At 37.2% G+C, this 21,432-nt stretch overlaps 1 protein-coding gene across 1 annotated transcript in view; it reads left to right on the plus strand.

Moving 5' to 3' along the window:
- Window positions 1-21,432, plus strand: part of WDFY3 (WD repeat and FYVE domain containing 3) — a 277,948-nt gene that overhangs the window by 210,109 nt on the left and 46,407 nt on the right. Inside the window, 9 exon segments of the mRNA XM_043572269.1 lie at window positions 1,572-1,671; window positions 3,918-4,078; window positions 5,169-5,398; window positions 6,926-7,035; window positions 9,042-9,224; window positions 10,109-10,266; window positions 11,357-11,434; window positions 13,072-13,299; window positions 19,593-19,646. Of these exon segments, the coding sequence (XP_043428204.1) occupies window positions 1,572-1,671; window positions 3,918-4,078; window positions 5,169-5,398; window positions 6,926-7,035; window positions 9,042-9,224; window positions 10,109-10,266; window positions 11,357-11,434; window positions 13,072-13,299; window positions 19,593-19,646 (1,302 nt within the window).

Raw genomic sequence — 21,432 nt, forward strand, 5'->3', positions numbered from 1 at the left:
TTTGAAAAAATGGTCTCTGATCTGATTATGAGGTAATCCTCCAAGATCTAATCAATCTGCTGTTTTCTCTTTATTTGGCAAGGTTGAATTCTCACTGTACCATCCACATGAGAAATTGGCAGGGCGTGGCCACAGCTCTACTGCTGACCACTGTCATTAATCTGTTCCAACTGCACAGGAAAATTTATTAAGATTAAAAACAATATGACCTGTCTTTCATTTTTCCCCAAATTATTCTGATCCCAAACCAAATTTCTAAACTTTAGTACTATTTTAACTGTTATTAGGCCCACATTTTGTCATTTTTAAACAAAATAAATATGTCTTACCAGCAAAACAGAGAAATGCTTGTTGCAACTTTGGTTGAGATGTTGGTTTTTGAATCCCTAGAATAAGATCTTTGATCTGAATATAGATTTTAGATTTTTAACTGCTCCTTTAAACCCTTTTTGAGTACCACCTTGAAAATCAGAATAGAAAGAAATGGATTTTTTAAAATAGAGCAGAATTTAATTTAAATGCATAAAGCAAAACAGTTTTCTAAAGCCCACTTTTGTAACATCATAACCATAGTCCCGGATGTGTGTATTCACAGATCTGCAAAGCATCATTACTATGCTGGTATCAAAACATACAGATCTCTTTTTAAGAAACAGTTTTGTGTCAGTTTGTTGAACTGTTCCATACCCAACTCCTACCAAAAGCCAACTAAGACCACTGGCATTTGAGGACGACAGAAGGATGTTTCCACCTTTCATCCCTAGGCCCCCAGTGGTCTGCCACCCACCTCTCAGGTTAGATACTTGCCAGTTATGCAGCTAGATTATATTACCCTAATAACAGAAATGCCATCTGAGGACTGTAGTTTAACTTTGTGCCCTAAGCTTTTATTCAATATCATTTCTAAAATCATCTTTGTACTGTACAAAACCATTCTCAAAGGTATTATGGATAGGGTTAGCATTGTTGTCCTTTTAAAAACCCTTAGAGAACCTTCCTCTAAGAACGACTTCAGGTAAACATCCTTGCTGACAGTCTAGTGTGCTGCTTTTTACAGATAAGAAAAAAGCTTTGTCAACCGTATTGTCTTTTTTTCTCCTTGATACCATGGAAGCGCAGAGCTAAATTGTGTGCCATGTGCTTAGTTAACATTTGGTATTAATATTCCCTTCCCCCTCAACTTTGCCCCCTTGGTTCCTAGATCCCTGAGGTTTTATATCTGTTTTAATGGCTTTATGATTTATTTTATCTGTATCTCATAAATGGCCAACTGTCTTTGGAAGTGAGGTATACTAATAGATTATCAGATACTTATTAAATACTTTTAATACTTAGAATCTTTTTGGAGGACTGGATTCAAAAGATGATACTTTACTTTTGCTTCTTTTTAATTCTGTGGTCACAAAAATAAAAAAAAAGCATAAGGGTGTCTACTATCTCTCATGTCATATTTTATTATTTCCCAGTAGGGTTTTTTTATGTAACTATGTAAGTATTAATAATATAACTATGATTGAGGCCTTATCTTTGTTTAATTGGTTCTGTTTCTAATTGTAAATTTTATTGATTAGGCTTCTCCTGAAAGATCTACAAGAACTCAGCAAAAAGAATTTCAGACTTATATTTTGGATAGTGTGATGGACCATTTGCTTGCAGCTGATGTCTTATTGGGTAATACTATGTTTTGTTTTCACTTTATGAAAGTACCTATAATCATTCTTCTTCTCTGTCTAAACCCCAAGTGTATCTCCTTTTTAGCTTTATCTTTTCTGTGCATTTTTCCCTCTTCCTGGTATTTTTCTGTAATGAGCAACAAGCCCATCTAGCTCATTCCTTTTAATCTGGGATAGAGAGTCAACAACAGGAAGTGTTTTAAGTTGCTTGTCCACATCTGTACACTCAGGTGGCAGGAAGAGGACAAGGGAAGAGAAAAAAAATGTTTTTAAAACTGTCTTACAACAAGTTATATTTATGTGAATATCTAGTACTTTTAACTTATTGTGATATACATACACAACTTACAAGCATAGAGCTCCATGAATTACCACCCAGACATCACGCCTGTATGAGACCACTGAGATTAAAAAAAAAAAAAAAAAGGAAAAGAGCACTCAGATAGGAATGCATTACAGACACCCCCAGAAACGTCCCTCCTGCCCTGACACAGTTACTGCTCACGGAGGCACTGTCCCAACTTCTAAAACAACAGATTGATTTTGCATGCTTTTGAACTTTATAAATGGAATCATACAATATGTATTCTTTGTGGTCTAGCTTCTAATACTCAACATGTTTGTGAGATTTGTCCATGCTGTTGCCTGTAGCAAGAGTCCATTTATTTTCATCACTAGAATATGATAGTATTCTGTCATATGCATATATAAAAATGTATCCATTTTGTTGTTGTTGGACATTTAGTAGTTTCAAGGTTGAAACAGCTAGAAATAAAGCTGCTTGTTCCTATGGGCCACATGTGCGTGCAATATTTCTACCTGCCTGTTAGATATATATCAATATTTCTACCTGCCTGTTAGATATATATCTGTGAGTAGAGTTGTTAGGTCAGAGGTATGTATATGTTATTCTTTAGGATGGCACCCAGTACATAAATTCAAAACACATAAAGATGTTTTTTCTATATGTCTGTATCTAGTTACAATAAAAATACAAAACTGGATACATTTACAGTGGAGCTAATTTTTATATGTAAAATAATGATAGAATTTAAAGGAGAAAGAAAAGGAGAGATTTAACATATTTGCTACTTGAGTTCCCAGTAATATTAATCAAAGAACTTCCATGCTATTATTTTTGTTTGTTTGTTTTGTTTTGTTTTGTTTTGTCTTGTTTTGTTTTAGAGTAAATCTGCCAAGAAATCTTTAGTATTGTCTTAACATGCAATTCTCAGAGCATAGTGTCAGGTCAAACTTTTGTGTTTGTTTTTATTACTTGAGAAAAACTTAAACAGTATCAGTTTTACTATGCAAAGGCATAAAATGAAGAGTTTTGCATAATGGAGTTAGAGTTAGGTGGGAATAATAATTACAATCAGTGGGGCTCCAGAATTTCTAGAAAGGAGGGGCTTACAGAGGGAATTTTGGTTAGGAGGATTAGTCTTGAAGTAGTACATACACAGCAAGTGCACTGAAGGCACTTGCATAGCTTTAAAAAAAAAGAAAAAGTTTATTTATTTTGAAAGAGTGGGGAGGGGCAGAGAAGAGAGAGAATCCCAAGCAGGCTCCACGCTCAGTGTAGAGCCCAGCCTGGGGCCTGATCCCATGACCGTGAGATTGTGACCTGAGCTGAAATCAAGAGTCCGACACGCAGCGGACTGAGCCACCCAGGCGCCTCAGTAGCTTTTTGAAGAGAAAGAGTAGTGAAGGTAATCGTGGAGGGAGGTGTAGGGAGGGAAAGGTGCCTCTTGGCCCCACCAGCGATGATTGTAGTTTATTTTTCACAGTTGTTGTGAACCTCTTTAATGCGTATAGTACTTCATTGTGCTTAAAGGTATAATCACAACTTGAGTTTTGTTTGACTGTTTGTTTTACCCTTTATTGTCGCACAGAATCGATTCACAACGAATAACCTGACAGCTTTTTTCTCAGAGATCCTCTGTCACTGCCATTTTAAGTTGAGGAACTATTTGCTCATCACAGATGTTCTCAAAGCAATAAGAGACTTCATACTTTGAATCCATAACTCTTTTATCCTGCAGAAATGATTTCTTCCAACATTTGTCATGATTTCTGGCCATGAACATCATTTTCTTAAAGTAGTACATTAGAGCTAGTGGTCTTATTTCTAAATGTAATAGATGAATTCGTTTTGCCTTAGCCTCATTTGTTTGAGATTCTGGTCTTAGGCTGGTTGATTCAATTTTCTTAGATTTTTTTTTTTTTTTTCCTGCTTGAATTTAGGGGAAGATGCATCTCTGCCTATTACCAGTGGAGGAAGCTACCAGGTATTGGTGAACAATGTGTTTTATTTCACACAACGTGTGGTGGACAAGCTTTGGCAAGGCATGTTCAACAAAGAATCTAAACTTCTTATAGATTTTATAATTCAACTAATTGCACAGGTAACCCAATTTCACTATTAGTTTTAGAGTACATGTTTTCCTATTGAAAAACTTTTCCTAATATGTCAAAATTATTGGAAATAAACGTAACTAATAAGATAATGTTAACATTTACCATAAAGCTCACCGTATTGAAAGTGAATAAAAAACTGTCGATTTGTAGCCCTTCCCTTCCTTACCCATAGCTGGTGCCAGTGTGTCCCTTGTAAACTTGCCTAAGTTCCCTCAAGCTGTGGGCTCTCCCTGACCTCCCCACTGACACTGCTCTTTGCCACCCAGATAGCTTCCTTTTGGTTTAAATACCTTAAGTCAGTACAATTTGATGAGGTTTTTTTTGTTTTATTTTTACAGTATGATATATTTGTGTGTAAAGATTTAGAGAGCAGGAAGAGTTGATATTAAAGGCATATTTTCTCCTTGTAATTGAATCTTCACAAAATTCACTGTAGTTCTTTGAAGATGTCATTTTAGAGTATGTGTGTGTGTGTGTGTTATCTTTGACTAAAGAATGTTGGCCTGGTTTGGCACAAGTGATTAATCTTACTCAACACTTAATGTGGAAACTGGGAAATGCCATTATTGTGTGTTATTAGCATATGGTGCACAGATTCTTTCATGTGACCTAAGAGTTTTTTTAAGCATTAAATTTGTATTTATGCCAAAGAGAAAACTTTGCAAGTGAGGAAATGAAATGAGAATGTCAAAAGAAGTTTTTTACTAACATTTTAGGTTCATTGTGTTTGTTTCTTCAGTAGTTTTGAGTGGAGATCACTCCCCCTCACGCGACTTTAGTGGTAGGACCTTCTCCCCGGATGGCACTTCCTCATGTCCTCTGGCAGGCTGCTCTGCCCACAGGAGTCGTAGCAGCTCTCCTCACTGGGGGGTGTAGCTCTCATCTCACTAAATTATGTATATGGCTCTCTTGGGATCTGAACCTCATATTAGCAAAAGCTTTTTGGTTTGTAGCTTAGCACGCCTGTGCTGAGCATGGCATTTGGTACATAATAAACCTAATGTTTCTGTGCGAATGATACGCGGATCTTTTATTTCTGTCCATTCTACTAAATAAAGAATCTTTCATTATCTTTAGTCAAAAAGAAGATCACAGGGATTGTCACTTGATGCGGTTTATCACTGCCTCAATAGGACCATCTTGTACCAGTTCTCACGGGCACACAAAACCGTTCCACAGCAAGTGGCACTCCTAGATTCGCTCAGGGTCCTGACTGTAAACAGGAACTTGATCCTGGGACCTGGGAACCACGACCAGGAATTCATTAGCTGTCTGGCTCACTGCCTTATTAATCTACATGTTGGAAGGTAACTTTTTAATGTTCGGTTTGCCACCTTGAATTTATCTTTGATATTTTTCCACCAGAACTCTTTGTCCTACTTTTTTGATAGTAACATTTTTTTTTTATCTCAGTTTTAAAACTCCGTGGAAAATATGAAAGACAAGGGTTACATTTTTGCAACAAAATGAGTATTCTTTAATTTTCTGTATCTTTAAATTGGTCATTAATCACCTTATGTCACATATATAACTTAAGTTTTTATTTCTTAATTTTGAGAGAGAGAAAGCATGTGAGCAGGGGAAAGGCAGAGGGACAGGGAGAGACAGTGTCAATCCCAAGCTGACAGCACAGAGCCTGACTCAAAGCTCCATCTCACAAACCATGAGATCATGACCCGAGCCGACATCAAGAGTCAGATACTTAACCAACCAAGCCACCCCGGTGCCCCCACATGTATAATTTTAAAAGAAGAAAGTTCACTTTTTTTTTTAATTTTGAGAGAGACAGAGACAGCATGAGTGGTGGAGGGGTAGAGAGAGCAGGAGAGAGAGAGAGAGAGAGAGAAAGAGAACTCCAAGCAGGCTCCACACTGTCAACACAGAGCCCGATGCAGGACTCAAACCCACAAACCATGAGATCATGACCTGAGCCTAAACCAAGAGTCAGACGCATAACTGACTGAGCCACCCAGGCTCCCCAAAGTTTACTTTTAAAATAAACAAAATACACATTGTTGGTGGTTAAGAGAGGTGAAAAGAATGCAATAAATAAATGCAGTGGTATATGTTAAATGGGTGAAATTAGTATTTTTCCATTGATTGCTTTGACAAATACGTATTCAGTGTCTGCGGGGGCCGGGCGTTGAATTAGGGACTGGGATGAAATGTGAGCAAGAAGGAACCCATGGTGGGGTTTTGGAATATGCAGTCTAGGAGTAAAGATAGAAGTAAGCAAGACTGGTCAGGGTGCTAAGTGCTGTGCTAGAAGCATGGTGCTTTGGGAGCATGGAACACATGCCCCTAACTGGAGGAGACACCTGCCGAGTTACAACTTGAACATGGTTAAGGAGGAGGTTAGCCCTCCAAAGGGGATAAGAGTGATGTAGGAAGAAGGAGCCATCTGTATGATTGCCCTGGAGGAGGCAAGAATGTGGCACTTAGGGGAAACTGCAAGTAATTGACTGCCACTGAACCAAAAATGGTGGCATAAGAGACTGGAGGGAGGTGGTGCATAGACATATGAGCAGAATGTTCTTAAATGACCTTTTTATAATTTTTAGGTAAAAATGTTAATAGTGATCAGAAGGCATCTCAGTGCTGTTGTGTCTTTTTAATTACAGTTAGTCAAGTGGGTTTGTGAGATCACCCCTTTAAATGGCATTTTTATGCTAAAGTAGGAAGTTCTGTTTTGTGCATCTGCTGAATGTCTGTCTGCCAATTATGGAACTTTGTAATAGAGCCCGCATTTACCTGTGTCTGCAGAGGTATACTCGGTCATTATGGTTTTCAGCTACAGTCATTTCCTTCATATAGTTTAAACTGGAATTTTTCAGCAACGTGGATGGGTTCGGACTGGAAGCAGAAGCCCGCATGACTACATGGCACATTATGATACCCTCTGACATTGAACCAGATGGTGGTTACAGCCAAGATATTAGTGAAGGTAATTGCCTCAATATGTTTTCTTCCTTTTCTCTCCCCACTCCTTCATTTCCAAGTTTTAAGATACACCCTGCCCTCTTCCAAAAAAACTCACTTAAGAGACGGCTGGGTGGTTTGGTCGGCTAAGTGTCCGACTTCAGCTCAGGTCATGATCTCGCAGTTTGTGGGTTCAAGCCCCGCATCGGGCTCTGTGCTGACAGCTCGGAGCCGGGAGCCTGCTTCAGATTCTGGGTCTCCCTCTCTCTGCCCTCCCCCACTGGCTGGCGCTCTCTGTGTCTCTCAAAAATAATAAACATTAAAAAAATTTTAAAAACCTCACTTGAGAAACTGTCAGCATTGACAACCAGCCCCCCAGTAGGTCACACCTGAATCCACACCTATATGCCCACCAACATCTAAGTCAACCTGGTAGCTGTAGCTCTCCTTATGCCAAGATGGGTAAACCACTAACCGCTGATATTGCTAGCCCTCAGCATTTCATGGTAACACTGGGAGACTTGATATTTATTTACCTTTGCACAGCTAGTGGTGCAAATACTGACTTGGCATTTGCCATTAAGAGAGCTGCCTATTGGTAGTGTCAGACATGTCACATTTGAGACAAATACTGCTTGAGACAGGTTGTCACTACTCTTCTTTTTTTTTTTTTTTTTTTTTTGTTGTTTTTGAGAAAGAGAAAGTGGGAGCAAGCAGGGGAAGGGCAGAGGGAGAGAAAATCTCAAGCAGGCTCCATGCCCAGCACAGAGCCCAACTCCAGGCTTGATCTCCTATGGGATCATGATCTGAGCCAAAATCAAGGGTCCAACACTTAACTGACTGAGCCACCCAGGTGCCCCACGACTACCGTTTTTATTCTCTTTTAATCTAGTTTTCCCACTGATTTTTATAAGTATTGTGCATTAAAGTCTTTGGGATGGATTGATTTCTAATTTCCATGTTGGTCCATAGAAAAGTCAGATAACTACAGTAGTGTTGGTCTCCCCAGCCATACAGTGTGGTGGTTTAGCATATGACTTTATCCTTTGGAAGGCCAACACTCACTCTTTCATTCATTTAAGCATTAATTTACTCTGTTTGCTTTCACTAACACATTTTTGAAGCCCAGACACTGAGGAACAGTGACTGTTTTCACCCCACATGGAACTAACAGTTTAGAACGTTGGTTCTCAAAGCAGACTAACCACATCAGCATCATTTGAGAGCTTGTTAGAAAAACAGATTCTCTGGCCCCACTCAGATCTACTGAATCAGAAACTCTGGGCATGGAGACCAGCAGTCTGTTTTAACAGGCCATTCAGGTGACTCTGATGCTTGGTAAAGATTGGTCTAGAGCAGGAGTCAGACAAATTAGCAAGGAATCCTTAGTAAGATGTAATTTAATAGTAAATATAAATATTCTTTTCAAATATTTGTTCTCTTTTTCCTTTTGCAAATTTAGGAACAAGTAACTTAATTTTCCACTTAAATAGATTTAAAAATTATTTTTAAATGGGGGTAAGTTTTTACATAGAAGAAGCTAGACAATAACATTTCTGTGTATTCAATTTCTAGTTTTATAAGTAAAAATGCAGTCTTTTGCATACATATGAATATATATTTTTAAATTTTTTTTAATGTTTATTTTTGAGAGACAGAGACACAGTGTAAGCAGGGGAGGGGCAGAGAGAATCTGAAGCAGGCTCCAGGCTCTGAGCTGTCAGCACAGAGCCCAATGTAGAGCTTAAAAACACGAACTATGAGATCATGACCTGAGCCAAAGTTGGATGCTTAACTAAGTGAGCCACCCAGGTGCCCCATGAACATATATATTTCTTAAGTTCTCCAAGTAACCAACCACTGTTTTGGTTATCTGAATAATTTTTACTGACCTTAATATGATATGAAGCTTTTTTTTTTTTTTTTGACAACTAAGTACCCTAGATGAGATTCTTAGATGTAAAACATGAAGAAAATTACTAACTACCTTTATATTGTGTTTTTGATAAGTTGCTTTTTTCCATTTCCTAGGGCGTCAGCTTCTTATAAAAGCTGTCAACAGAGTTTGGACTGAATTAATTCATAGTAAGAAACAAGCCTTGGAGGAGCTTTTCAAAGTCACTCTACCTGTGAACGAGAGGGGTCATGTGGACATAGCTATAGCAAGGCCGCTCATTGAAGAAGCTGGTTTAAAGTGTTGGCAGAATCATCTGGGTAAGAGAGTCCTCAGAGATGATATGAACAAGAGATTTTACATGCGACTGTTGTCTATGGGTACACTTTAGATACGTAATTAAAACTATCCCAAAAGGGTCTTATGGCGGCAAAAGTGAAAGTTAACAGCCATTCTAGAATGGTTATGTTGAGATTTGGCTTTTTTTTTCCTCAGATTTTTTGTTGTTGTTGTCGTTGTTTTTAAATCTGAGATGTGTTACCTACCCCTCTGCCATTTATAAATTTGTAAATAATACTCTGCCTGCAGATGTTCATTATGGTCACCATCTTGTCTACAAATCCATAATCCCTCTTCTGTAATTCTGAAATTCAAAAAGCCCTGAAAATCCAAGGTTTTTTCAGGAATTTGGTGCCCAAAATCACTAGTTAGCAAAGCCTAACCTATCTTGATTTATCCTACTTAGTATAAATATTCACACATTTTGCTGCAGAAATATTAATTTGTTCATTTTATGGTTTACTGTCATTGACCTTCTGTTGGTACTATATAATATGTAGTGTAGGTACCGTATCACTTTTTTAAAATCCAAAACATTCTACATTCCAGAGTATATGCAGCACCAAATATTTTAGATAGGGGGTTGTGAGTTGTTGTTAACACAGAAACTGAATGCAGTTAAAGTAAGTTTGCATATTACTGCAGAGCTGTGAGGCTTCAGCCAAATGTAAATTCAATTAGTACAGTAATTCCCAAGCAGTTATCCATGTAAATGTGTGATATCTAAGAGAATGTCTGTGTCTGTAATGTCAGCTGCTTTTCATAACTACAAAATTGTGGTTTGTAACCATGACACAAAAGTGTTAAAAGTAAGACTGAGAAATACATGGAGAAATTGCAAAGTCATGTAATTTTAATTTCACAGCCCACGAGAAGAAATGCATAAGTCGAGGAGAAGCTCTAGCGCCCACCACGCAATCCAAATTGTCCCGCGTGAGCAGTGGTTTTGGTCTTTCCAAGTTAACAGGATCAAGAAGGAATCGAAAGGAAAGTGGTCTTAACAAACACAGTCTTTCCACCCAGGTACGTTGTTTAGCTTCATCGATGGTACTATCAGAAATCTGTATTTCAAGGTTTAGTTGTAGTGTTTCATACAATACATTTAACATGTACAAGCGTGTGATTTGAAGTACAACTTTTCTGCATTGTTGCTTTAGAAGAGAGAAGGAAAGAACCCACATAATGAGAACGTCTCCTGTCTATGATAAAATTGCGTTCTGAGTGTTGTGTATGCACAGCCACTTCATAACTGGACGTGACATCCAGATACTGATCTGTGATCAGACAGTGGGTAATCTTTCCCAGTTTTTCCAAACTTCCAATAATTTTGTTACTGATAATTATATAAATTTTAAAGCAGTAGCAGAACAAAATGGTTTTTTTGTTCTTTAGTATCTTGTCATATATATCTGTGATTGATCTTTTCAAAACTCCTCTACCTATGTTAATTGCTTCTTCATCATACTTCCTCTACCATCCCAGAATCTTAGGCAGCTGTGAGGGTCTGAGAGAAACAATATGTATCATTCACACATTCCATGTGTTAGGCCAGGTTCTCCAGGAAGCACACCTAGAGGGAGTTTGGTGCAAGGTGTTTATTACAGGTGCCCTTGTGGTCCATATTTGTGGAAGGGTAAGAAAGGAAGCAGAATTGATCACAGGGAAGCACTAGGTTACAAGGCAGGTCTAGCCTGAACTGACCTAAGTGGAGCTTTGGGGCCAAAATGGCCTGCCCCAGTTGACCTGTACTGAGCTGAAATAGCTGAACTTGCCTGCCTCCAAATCACCCCATCATTAGGTTTGGGGTTCCCTGGCAGTTCTCTGCAGCTGTGGTGATCCCTGAAGGTGCTGATGGCACTCTCAAAGGCTGTAGGAGCAAGCGTGTCCTTGAAGGGGCATTGAGCAGGGGAGGGCTGGGAGTGGATCTGTGTCCATCATGCAAGCCTCCATTAGATTCATCAGATAATTAATCTTTTAGGGTTTTGTTTATTTTGTAGTTGTGCCTTTAGCAGAATATTAATTTAATAAATAATTTGGCATTATTTTAAGGCTAGTTAGCATTTTTTCAGGCAATCCATGAAATATTAACATCTCATTTTCCATCCATTGTTAGGAGATTTCTCAGTGGATGTTTACACATATTGCTGTTGTCCGTGACTTAGTAGATACACAATATAAGGAATATCAGGAGGTAAGAATTCGTAACTATAATAAAGGTTTGTTTTGTGTTCCTTGACTGAGAAAAGACTGTTTCTCATGATACTTTTTTAACCCGAAGAGTAAGTTACTGAACTGCGTTCATCATCAGATGATGTTTTAAATTATCCCTGCCAGCTACTTTGGCCATTGGTTTTAAGACAGAAAAATTTGAACTTTCTAGAAGCAGATGGCATTGCAAAAAACAACAAACTGGAAATCACAACTAAATACCATTAATGTCAATGGTACTGACGTATTGCATGTGTTGTTCCTAATAAATATTAAAATACAAGAAAATCTCTCTCAGACTTAACAAGGAGACTATGAAAATATGCATCAAAGTCTCTGAAAAGTCTCTTAAAATTCAAAAAAAAACTTGAAGATGAAATATTTTTTTTTTCTTATAGTCACTTAGTGATTATGTTGGTAAGAAGTAAATTCAGTGAAATCCTCTTGGTGAATTCATGATTACTCAAAAACTTATCCTAAATATTTTATTTCCAAAATGGCTGATTTAGACCTATTAAAGATTTCTGAATGCTGAATTGCTAATATTTTAGGAGCATACACTAGCTATTTGTTACAGGGTATTGACCTCCCCACCAAGAATACATTAAATACTACTATGATATTATGTAACTTCAAGATTATTCATTCTGTAATCTTCACTGTTAGTTGTAGAAAGAGATCTTTATTCTTAGATTGATATTGTATTCTTCTATTCCATCAATCATTAAATGTGCAATACGTCTTGGGGCGCCTGGGTGGCTCAGTTGGTCAAGCATCCGACTTCGCTCAGGTCATGAACTCACAGTTCATGAGTTTGAGCCCCGCATCGGGCTCTGTGCTGACAGCTTGGAGCCTGGAGCCTGCTTCAGATTCTGTGTCTCCCTCTCTCTCTGCCCCTCACCCGCTCACTCTCTGTCTCTCAAACATAAATAAACATTAAAAAAATTTTTTTTAATGTGCTATATGTCTTGATATTTGATATATACCAAGAAGTTATACCACTTCAGAAATAATCTTTTAAGTAAAGTGGTTTGGATCTATCCCAGTGGCCAACTGAAAATGGTTTTTCTTTTATTCTTCTATGAATATCAAGTTATTTACCAGAACTGCATGTTTATATTCGTTACCTAAAATTTTTGGAAATGTTACCAAGTTTAGCAGTAATGTGGTGTGCTGGCAGTATTTCTTGATCTGATTCACTAGATTTTCTCCTATCCAGGTTCTAGTACCTACCTGTTTTATAACTTGAGGGTGGGAAGGGGTCTCATCCTTAAGTTACTGTGTTTATCCATTAACTTACACTGAACTAACCATTTCAGTGTATTTTCATAAGGCACTGCACACTCTGCCTTGTACATATCTGTCATTTACTTGGTGCTAAACTAATCACTTTGGCCACCAAAAAAACCGTACCTTCTCACAAAATTAGTAGCCTGATGTTTTGTAACAATTTTATTGTTATAGAACAACAAATAAATGTAATTTTACTTATATACTATTGACTGAAATGATATATACTGGTTTTGTTTCCAAATATTAACTTGGTTTTAAGTTATTTGTAGACTTTTAATTATTGCTCCCACTTTTGCTTGAAAACCAACTTGGACCCCCTCCCCGTAGCGCCAGCAAAATGCCCTGAAGTACGTGACAGAGGAGTGGTGCCAGATCGAGTACGAACTGTTGCGGGAGCGAGGGTTGTGGGGCCCCCCCATCGGTTCCCATCTAGACAAATGGATGTTGGAGATGACAGAAGGGCCCTGCAGAATGAGGAAAAAAATGGTGCGAAATGATATGTTTTATAACCATTACCCTTATGTGCCAGAAACGGAGCAAGAGACCAACGTGGCGGTGAGTATTCAGAGTTAAATGTTCGTAATGGCTCTTAAGAAATTTTTCCTCTTGGCAAGCATTCTCCTCTCAGGTCGTTTACCTAAAGTCTCTAATTTAGGAACTTCAGCGAACAGTGTCAGATTGATAACACAGGGTGGTGGGTGTGGGATGAAGCAGTGCAACAAGGCAGCGAGGAGACACCGTGACAGGCTCTGGGGCCGACTGCCAGGGTTTCCAGCCAGCCTCTGCCACTTCACTCGCTGAGTGACCTGGGACAGGCCACGAGCCACGCCAGGTTTCCGTTTCCTTGTGCCTAAAATGGAGAAAGTAACAGTCCCATCTCAAAAGCTGTTAGGACTCAGTTGGTTAAAACTAGAGAGGTACTTCTGTGGTGCTTATTTGTGTGCCAGAAAGCATTCCGAGTGACTTACGTAAATAAACAGTGGCACTAAGCAGTATCCTTTGAAGAAATACAACAGCTAAAGAATAATAGCCTGAATATGTATCTTTCTCTGTATATCAAGAAACTTCATCACGGACTCCACAGGTTTAAAACACGGCAGAAGTTCTTTTTATTCAGAGAAGTCACCCTTTCCGAAGCCTTTCTTCAGACTTTTGCACATGACTAGAAAAATTTCGTCCAAGCGGATGATGGCACAGGAATTGTGTTTTTAAGTTTAGGGAAATACTCTCTCCTGGGCGTGGCTAGCTGGCTCAGTCGTGAGTTCAAGCCTCGCATTGGGTGTAGAGCCTACTTAAAAACAAAAACAAGCAAACAAACAGAAGAAAAGTATACTTTCCCAAGAAAGCCACTACAAGTTTAAAAGAGAAACCACAAGACTATAAAATCCACTGAGTTCAATTCTGAAAACACTCTTACCATTTCAAAATAGTAATTCAACTCTTCAGTGTCCGATAATAATCCTTTGCCTCCAAAATGAAGTGCACTTTTGTCCTTAGAAACTCATGTTTATTGTAGAATCACAGCTTTGGAAGCTGAAAGGGGGTCTCACCTGTCATTTTATCCAGCTTCTTCATTCTGTTGGTTTAATGTGTAATCAATTGCAAAGACATTATTTATGAGGCATTTACCTGTGTTTGTACCTTGTCTCTGAAATGAAGTCCATATTTCACACTTGAGAGCACACCTGTGTTTGGACTAGCCACACTTCATGTGGTCAGTGGCTGCCATTCTAGACCAGAACAGCTCTAGAGAATTCCTGACTTTTAGACCACTGTTTCGTGACTTGTTCTTAATCTATACTCCTTTTTGATGAAAAATTCTTACATCTTCCTTTAATCTCATTTAAATTTAAAAAAATTAAAATTGTAGCTTTTAAAAAAATACAGTCTGGAAAAGCATCTTCTAAGATTTTCCTCCTCCCCAAGGATCTGATCACACTATGCTTCATGAAGACAGAATGGTGACTCTCTCTCAAGGAAATGTATTCCATGCTGTGTTTCACTCCAGTATTTAGCTGTCTTTGAAATAAATCTAGTGTAAACTCCTATACCCAGTTAGAAACCCAGATCACTACAGATCACTAAAGAGTATTTGGGGTTTGTTTTTGGATATGTGGTTAATACAAAATGTTTAGAATTCTAAAAATGTTTAGAATCAAACACTTGCCACTGTAGAAGTTTTATTATATTGTATTAAAAACTTCATTTCAAAACCTTTCATGGTTTAAATACTTTAAATATTTTAAATATTTTAAAATACATTCTTGACTTGATATTTGATTCTCTTGACAATTAAAGAAACTAAGATTTATAAAAGAAGCTTAGAACGTGGATCTTCTAATAAGTAGTTTGGGTTCTATAATGTGAGGGAAGCTTGCATTGTTCCAGTGACCCTTTTTTTCCTGCCAAAACCCTGGCTCTATTTATTTTGTACCCATTGATTTAACTACTGTTCTCATACTTCTTAGAATATATAGGGGTTCTAGGTGGCTCAGTGGGTTAAGCATCGGACTTCAGCTCAGGTCATGATCTCACAGTTCTTGGGTTTGAGCCTTGTGTTGGGCTCTGTGCTGACAGCTCAGAGCCTGGAGCCTGCTTCAGATTCTGTGTCTCCTTCTCTCTCTCTCTCTCTGCCCCTCCCATGCTCATGCTCTCTGTCTCTCAAAATGAATAAATGTTTGAAAAAATTTTTTAAGGAATATGGGTCTTAGACCTGCTAATAAATAGTTAAGATTTTTCAACATAACTTCCTAAAGTTCACTTTTCCCAGAGCTATTCCATTCTGTCAAGAATGTCATTCTTGGTACAGCTGTAACTTAAAGCACCATAATCTCTAATACTAGTACACCATATTTAAAAAAATTAAAATCCACCCATATTTTGCAGCCTTTTACTAGCACCTACTTTTGTCTGAGCAAACCAGCAATACAGTCTCTAATTCTTAATCTTTTCCTCAAGTGAATAATTAAGACTTTAAGCCTGTAACAATCTGATAAAATATTTCTTGAGTCAACAGTCATTTAAATTGAATCCATTCAAGAATACTAAAATATAAGACAAATATGCTCTCCTAAAAATGTGACAAACCCAGTATTTTTATTTAACTGAGGCATATGCTTTTGAGGCATATTTTTTACTTATATAACCATATTTTTATATTGTTTATTCCTTTCCTTCTTTATAACAGTGTCATTCAACTTTATAGAAGTATATTTAAACTTCCGTATCAGATAAAAACAAAATAACCTATTCGAAGTTCACACTTACAACCTTAGTATCATTAGCATTTTACGTAAGCAAAGGCGTTCACCATCCTAAGAAATCTAAACAGTCTCAGAAATAAGTATGTACCATATGGAACTTATTTTTCAGCCAGATGGGTTACATATTGGGAAATACAAGGCAGTCAAGAAAGGCTGCAGATACATTTACAGAAAAGGAAAGAGCAGGTGGGAAGGGGAGACAGTTACAGAATGTGGAATTTATGTGGCTTAGTCCATTCACGAGTCAAGGTTAATCTGAATCTGCTGTGATGAAATTTTCTGAATGACTAATTATTTTGGTTTTGCCAGTTCAGAATTCTTGTAAATTTAAAATGCCATTAAATGTCCACTTTTATTTTATGGAATATGCAGTCTGGCAATGTTTACAGCAAAGAAGATTCCAAAAAGTAGAAGCAGCTGCTCTCCTACTGACTTGTATCATAAGATCAAAAAAGAAGAGTAGGTGCTTACGAAGCACAGTGAGCTTGATGCTCTGCAGAGCAGTTTATGTGCAGTTTCATTACATCTCATCACAGTCCTCTGAAGTATAGTTAGTACTGTTTTCCCAGTTACACAGAGGAGGCATCAAAACGTAGAGAAGTTCTAGGGTGCATCCAGTAAGTAGTAGGGTAAGACATAGTGAGTATATAGGATGACAGTTCCTCAGAAGTTGAATCACTTTTGAAAAAGAAGAGATTCTAACCTTTGATGGTTTTGTGACATTATTGGTGAACAGTGAATTTCTTCCAGACAGAAACAGTATGCTAGGTTTTGTCTCTCTAATGCTAACAGAGTATCAGGAACTTAATCAGTGTTGAATGAATGGACATATCAGCACTCTTTCTCCTGAAATTGTAGACTTTTCCATTGCTTTCTCATTTAGCATTCTGTAGAATTTTCCTAATTCTGAAACTTTTCTAGTAAAAAGGGCTAGAGCCAAATTATGACATTTGGGCCTAAAACTTAAATAATTTGGGAGAGGGCTCTACAAGAAAAGGAGTATAAACTTCGGGCTACAAAATTACTCGGACGCCTCTTTCCAGCCTTTTGAAAGGATCCCGTAGGAACTGAGCTGTTGAAGTTTAAGACTTTCCTTTTGGGGGGCATCTGGGTGGCTCAGTAGTTTAATCATCAGACTTGATTTGGGTTCAGGTCATGGTCTTGCGGTTTGTGGGTTCAAGTCCCGCATTGGGCTTTGCACTGGCAGTTAGGAGCCTGCTTGGGATTCTCTCTGCCCCTCCCACTCACACTGTCTCTGTCTCTGTTTCTCTCAAAATAAAAATAAAAAAGACTTTCCTTTTGGGATAATTTCCATTACTAAAACAGCTATGCTAAATTGCACTGTAATTCTATATTTTTTATTAAAGGTTTTTTTGAGAGAAAGTGCATTCGTGAGTGGGGGAGGGGGAAGAGAGAGAGAATCCCAAGCAGACTTGGGGCTCGATTTCACAAATCATGAGATTATAACCTGAGCCGAAATCACGAGTTGGACACCCAACTGACTGAGCCACCCCGGTGCCCCTGTAATTCTGTATTTTAGGTGGTAATGTCAGTTGTAGATGTTGTTAAGATGTGAGCAGAGGATATGATGAAAATATAAAATCCAGTGGCTTTTAAGCAATTGTGTCATTACTCTGAATCGTAAGTAAGGAGAATAAGATTCCATATTTTGCCATTTTAAAAAAATTGTATTTAGATACGAAAACCAGGTTTTAATTCTGTGGTCTCCTTATTTTCACAGAATTTATTTTCATAGAATAATAATCTCAAACAAGTGTTCTATTATTTGCAATTACCACCAGGGTGAAGACCCCATTGCCTACCTATTAATTTCAGGCTGCTTGGGACAGAAGGGTAATCAACTTACTAGAAGCTTCCTTTTCTAATTAAGGGAGTCTCCTGTGGCTGCTGTCACATATATTTTTTGTTTAATATACAGATGTCACAGGATTCCTAGAAACTAAGCAACTCATTCAGGAAATGCCATTGTCACCATTATAGAAAAATGTGAAGAAAAATGGCTGAAGAATTATTTTCTAGAAATTCTGACTTTGAAAGTTTTAGATTTCTGTGTAAACAATTATAATTTAGTTATAATTTTTTTTAGTAAAAGAGAGGTATGATAATATTAAAGTTATTGGTATAGCATATCTCTTTACTATTGATTGAATGCTGTGCCTTGTAGTGAAACAAGAGCCTCAGTGAGTGGATCAATGAGCAAGTATGTATTAGACTGGCACTGTACCCTATGCTGCAGGGAAAATAAAGCGTGTGCATTTCAGACCCTGCCAGCATTCTGGTTGGTGATAAATAGTGGACATCAAAGTTGCATTTGCCAATAGGAATTTGTTCATTTTGCTATATTGGTCTATCACACATCCAGCAATCTATCGTAGTCTTTTTTAATGAATTTCAGAGAGAGTTGCAGAGTCAGTACCCTTCACCCCTTAATATTCCACATGCATATCAATAATTAGAATTCAGTTTTTGTTTATAATTCTTTTTTTATTGGCGTAAATTTTACATACATTGAGATATACAAATCTTAAGTACCATTGTATATTCACATGTGTGTATTCTATACTCGTGTAGCCAGTACCCTTACCAAGATAGAGAACACGGATATATATTTTAAAGATTATTCTTCATTACAAGGTATGCTTTTAAAAGTTTGCTTTTAAAGATAAACATTTATTAAAACCATGTGAAGTATTTGAAAGAATGCCCAGTAGTCCAGTGTGTGTTTTGCCTAGGGAAGAAACCCTTGTGAAGTCATTTTGCTGACGCATGTTTACCGTGGGGAAAGGTACTAGAAGTCAACTCCAGATAAGAAGGAAGAAAAATTGGGAGTAGTTCTTGGGTGCATTATTGTCTGTATGTAGCTATCCGTGTATGTTTACATGCATAAGCCCAACACGACAGCTCAAAAGAAATTGCCTTCTTGTTAGTTGAGATTTTATTCTGAGAGTCAAATATATAGCTGCCACCTAATATTTTTGGAAGTGCTCTTTACAAAACTTTTGGCCTGGAGACTGATGGCCCAGTCTCCCTTTTGCTTTCAGCCATTCTGGGCTTGTAGGTGGGAAAGTAGTAAAGAAAGTAGGGCATTGGGCTTTTAGGGGAGGAAAGCACCTCATGATTTCTGTGGTGTGGGGTTTTGGAGATAATGGTGTAAACCAGTTACTCCCGTTATGAAACAGACATAAGGATAAGCACAGTGAAAGGCAGGTGGAAGGTAATAGCTAGCATTAGATTCTATTATCCAGTTTTCTGTTTTTTTCCTTTTGAAGCCATATAGACTTGCCTGTCAATCATCCATGACATTGGCCGCCTATGCTGAGGTTTTGTCTGTGATTTTTCAGTTAGTCCTGTTCAGTTAGCCTTGAGAATTTTAGTGTAGTTTTTACTTTAAAACTACTTTGGATAATTAAAAAATAGTAACGATAATCACATGAATTTTGAGTGTGTCTTCCATATGTCATACAATCCTCAGGAAAATTTTATTTTTGTGGTGTTCTTTATGTTGTTGTTGTTTTGGTTTTTTTTTTTTTTCTGATGTGTCTATACTTAATACCCTGTTTTCAGTCTGAGGTCCCAAGTAAACAGCCCGAGACACCTGATGATATCATTCCTCAAAAGGTAAAACACAAATTACCATAAGAGAATGCAAAATACTTGCAGTTTTCTTTGTTTTGTTTTTGTTTTTTTAGTGCATGGTAGACTAGACTAACGTAAAAGATTGACTTTCAGTTTGTTCTTGTAAGTTCCTTAGAGTTGAAAGGTTGGTGTCATTCGTGCTGAGAGATGTCCTAGTCTTTCTCGGCTTTATTCTAATTAGCTTTCTAGGGCCTGTCTGCTGCTCACTAACAGGTTGAGTGTTCGCTGCTCTCACCACAAAATGTGTATCGCTTCACGTATGAACTAACAAGTTCTGACGCATGTTAGTAATGGGCAGCCTGACACCCTCAACTTTTTTTTTCATTTACTCATTTAATTCCTCCAGATACTAAATAGTGTGTATTTTGAGAATACAAGAAGTATCCTCTTCTAAAAATTATTTTTTCAACCAGAAGGCTTTAACGAAAACTAAGATATACATAGATCACTTAAAAAAAATTTTTAGCTTACTTTAATTATAAGTTTAAAAATATACAATTATTTTCTTTTTCCAGAAAGATTCAGTACCTTACTCAGTTAAAAAAAAAAAAAAAAGTGATTCTTTAGAACACAGAAAACTACCTCCAAATATTTAGGGAATAAGGCTTATATTTCCAAGTTGAAGTCCTTAACCAAGTAGATGTTCCCCCATCTACTCATTGTCTTGCCCATAACTAACTATGCTTTCATCTTTTTAAAAGAACAATTTTGAGTTGAAGATAACACTGTTATACTTAACGTAGAAGAATTGGTACACTACAAAGTTTACTACCTTTCTTTCATTTCAAATCTATTGCAGTATTATTAGTTTGCTTATCAGATTGGTCCTTCCATCATTGTAATATTATTTTACCTCATTTTAATAGTTTCCTGTGTTATATATTTCACTTTCCATTTATTGCATATCATTCCTCAGTTAGCTTGCTGCTCTCCTGACTCTGTACCTAAAGTTAAAAGAAAGGCATTGTGGCTTCAGTTATGTAGTTTTTTTTATCTCAAAATAGGTTCAGTATTTAAGTCTAAATATTCCAATTGGACATTTATTTTCCGCTTAAGTTGGAAATCATTTGTTTAAAAAGGTCTTGCTTGAAAAAGCATTATAGTGGAAAGTATATATTGACTACTTGAGTTGAAGAGTAAACCAACGGAATATTTTTAATTACCTATTCTTATTCATGAGAAAGGAAAAGTGAAATAATGTTTAGAAAGGGAAGGTTTTAAAGCATGATTCAAACTCCATCTTTTTTTTTAATTGTTAATCCAAAGTCTGGGTCTCATTCTAATCGAGGAACCTCTATACATATATTCTCCCTGTGGTTTTACAGTTTTGTAGGACATTTTAGACCTTATTTTTTCCATTATATTTTTAAGAAAAAAGGTCTGGGTCAATTGGAGACTTTATTTTTAGGTTAAATATTAATTATTTTGAAAAAGAAACGCTCTTGAATCGTATTCCAAAAATATCTTTTCTAGTGTTTCTAGGTAATAAATTTATTTTTCAAGATGGACTTATATATGTTCTTATATACTCAGTTAGTAGACTTATGGATCATGTTATTTTTACACAACAAACAACAGGAATGTTTTAGCAAATTGAATGTATCAGCTTGGAGGGGCAGGCCAGCCAAAGAGCACCATCTGGCCTAAAGCTGGTTGATTCCATCTTGGGTCAGAATGCTCTAAAATTTCTAGAATTTTAGTGATAACTGGGATGGGGAAGAACAGTGCAGTTCTAAGTCTTTACCTCCAGATATCTGAAATAAACACA

This window comes from Prionailurus bengalensis, chromosome B1, assembly GCF_016509475.1.
Source record: "Prionailurus bengalensis isolate Pbe53 chromosome B1, Fcat_Pben_1.1_paternal_pri, whole genome shotgun sequence".
NCBI classification, from domain to species: domain Eukaryota; kingdom Metazoa; phylum Chordata; class Mammalia; order Carnivora; family Felidae; genus Prionailurus; species Prionailurus bengalensis.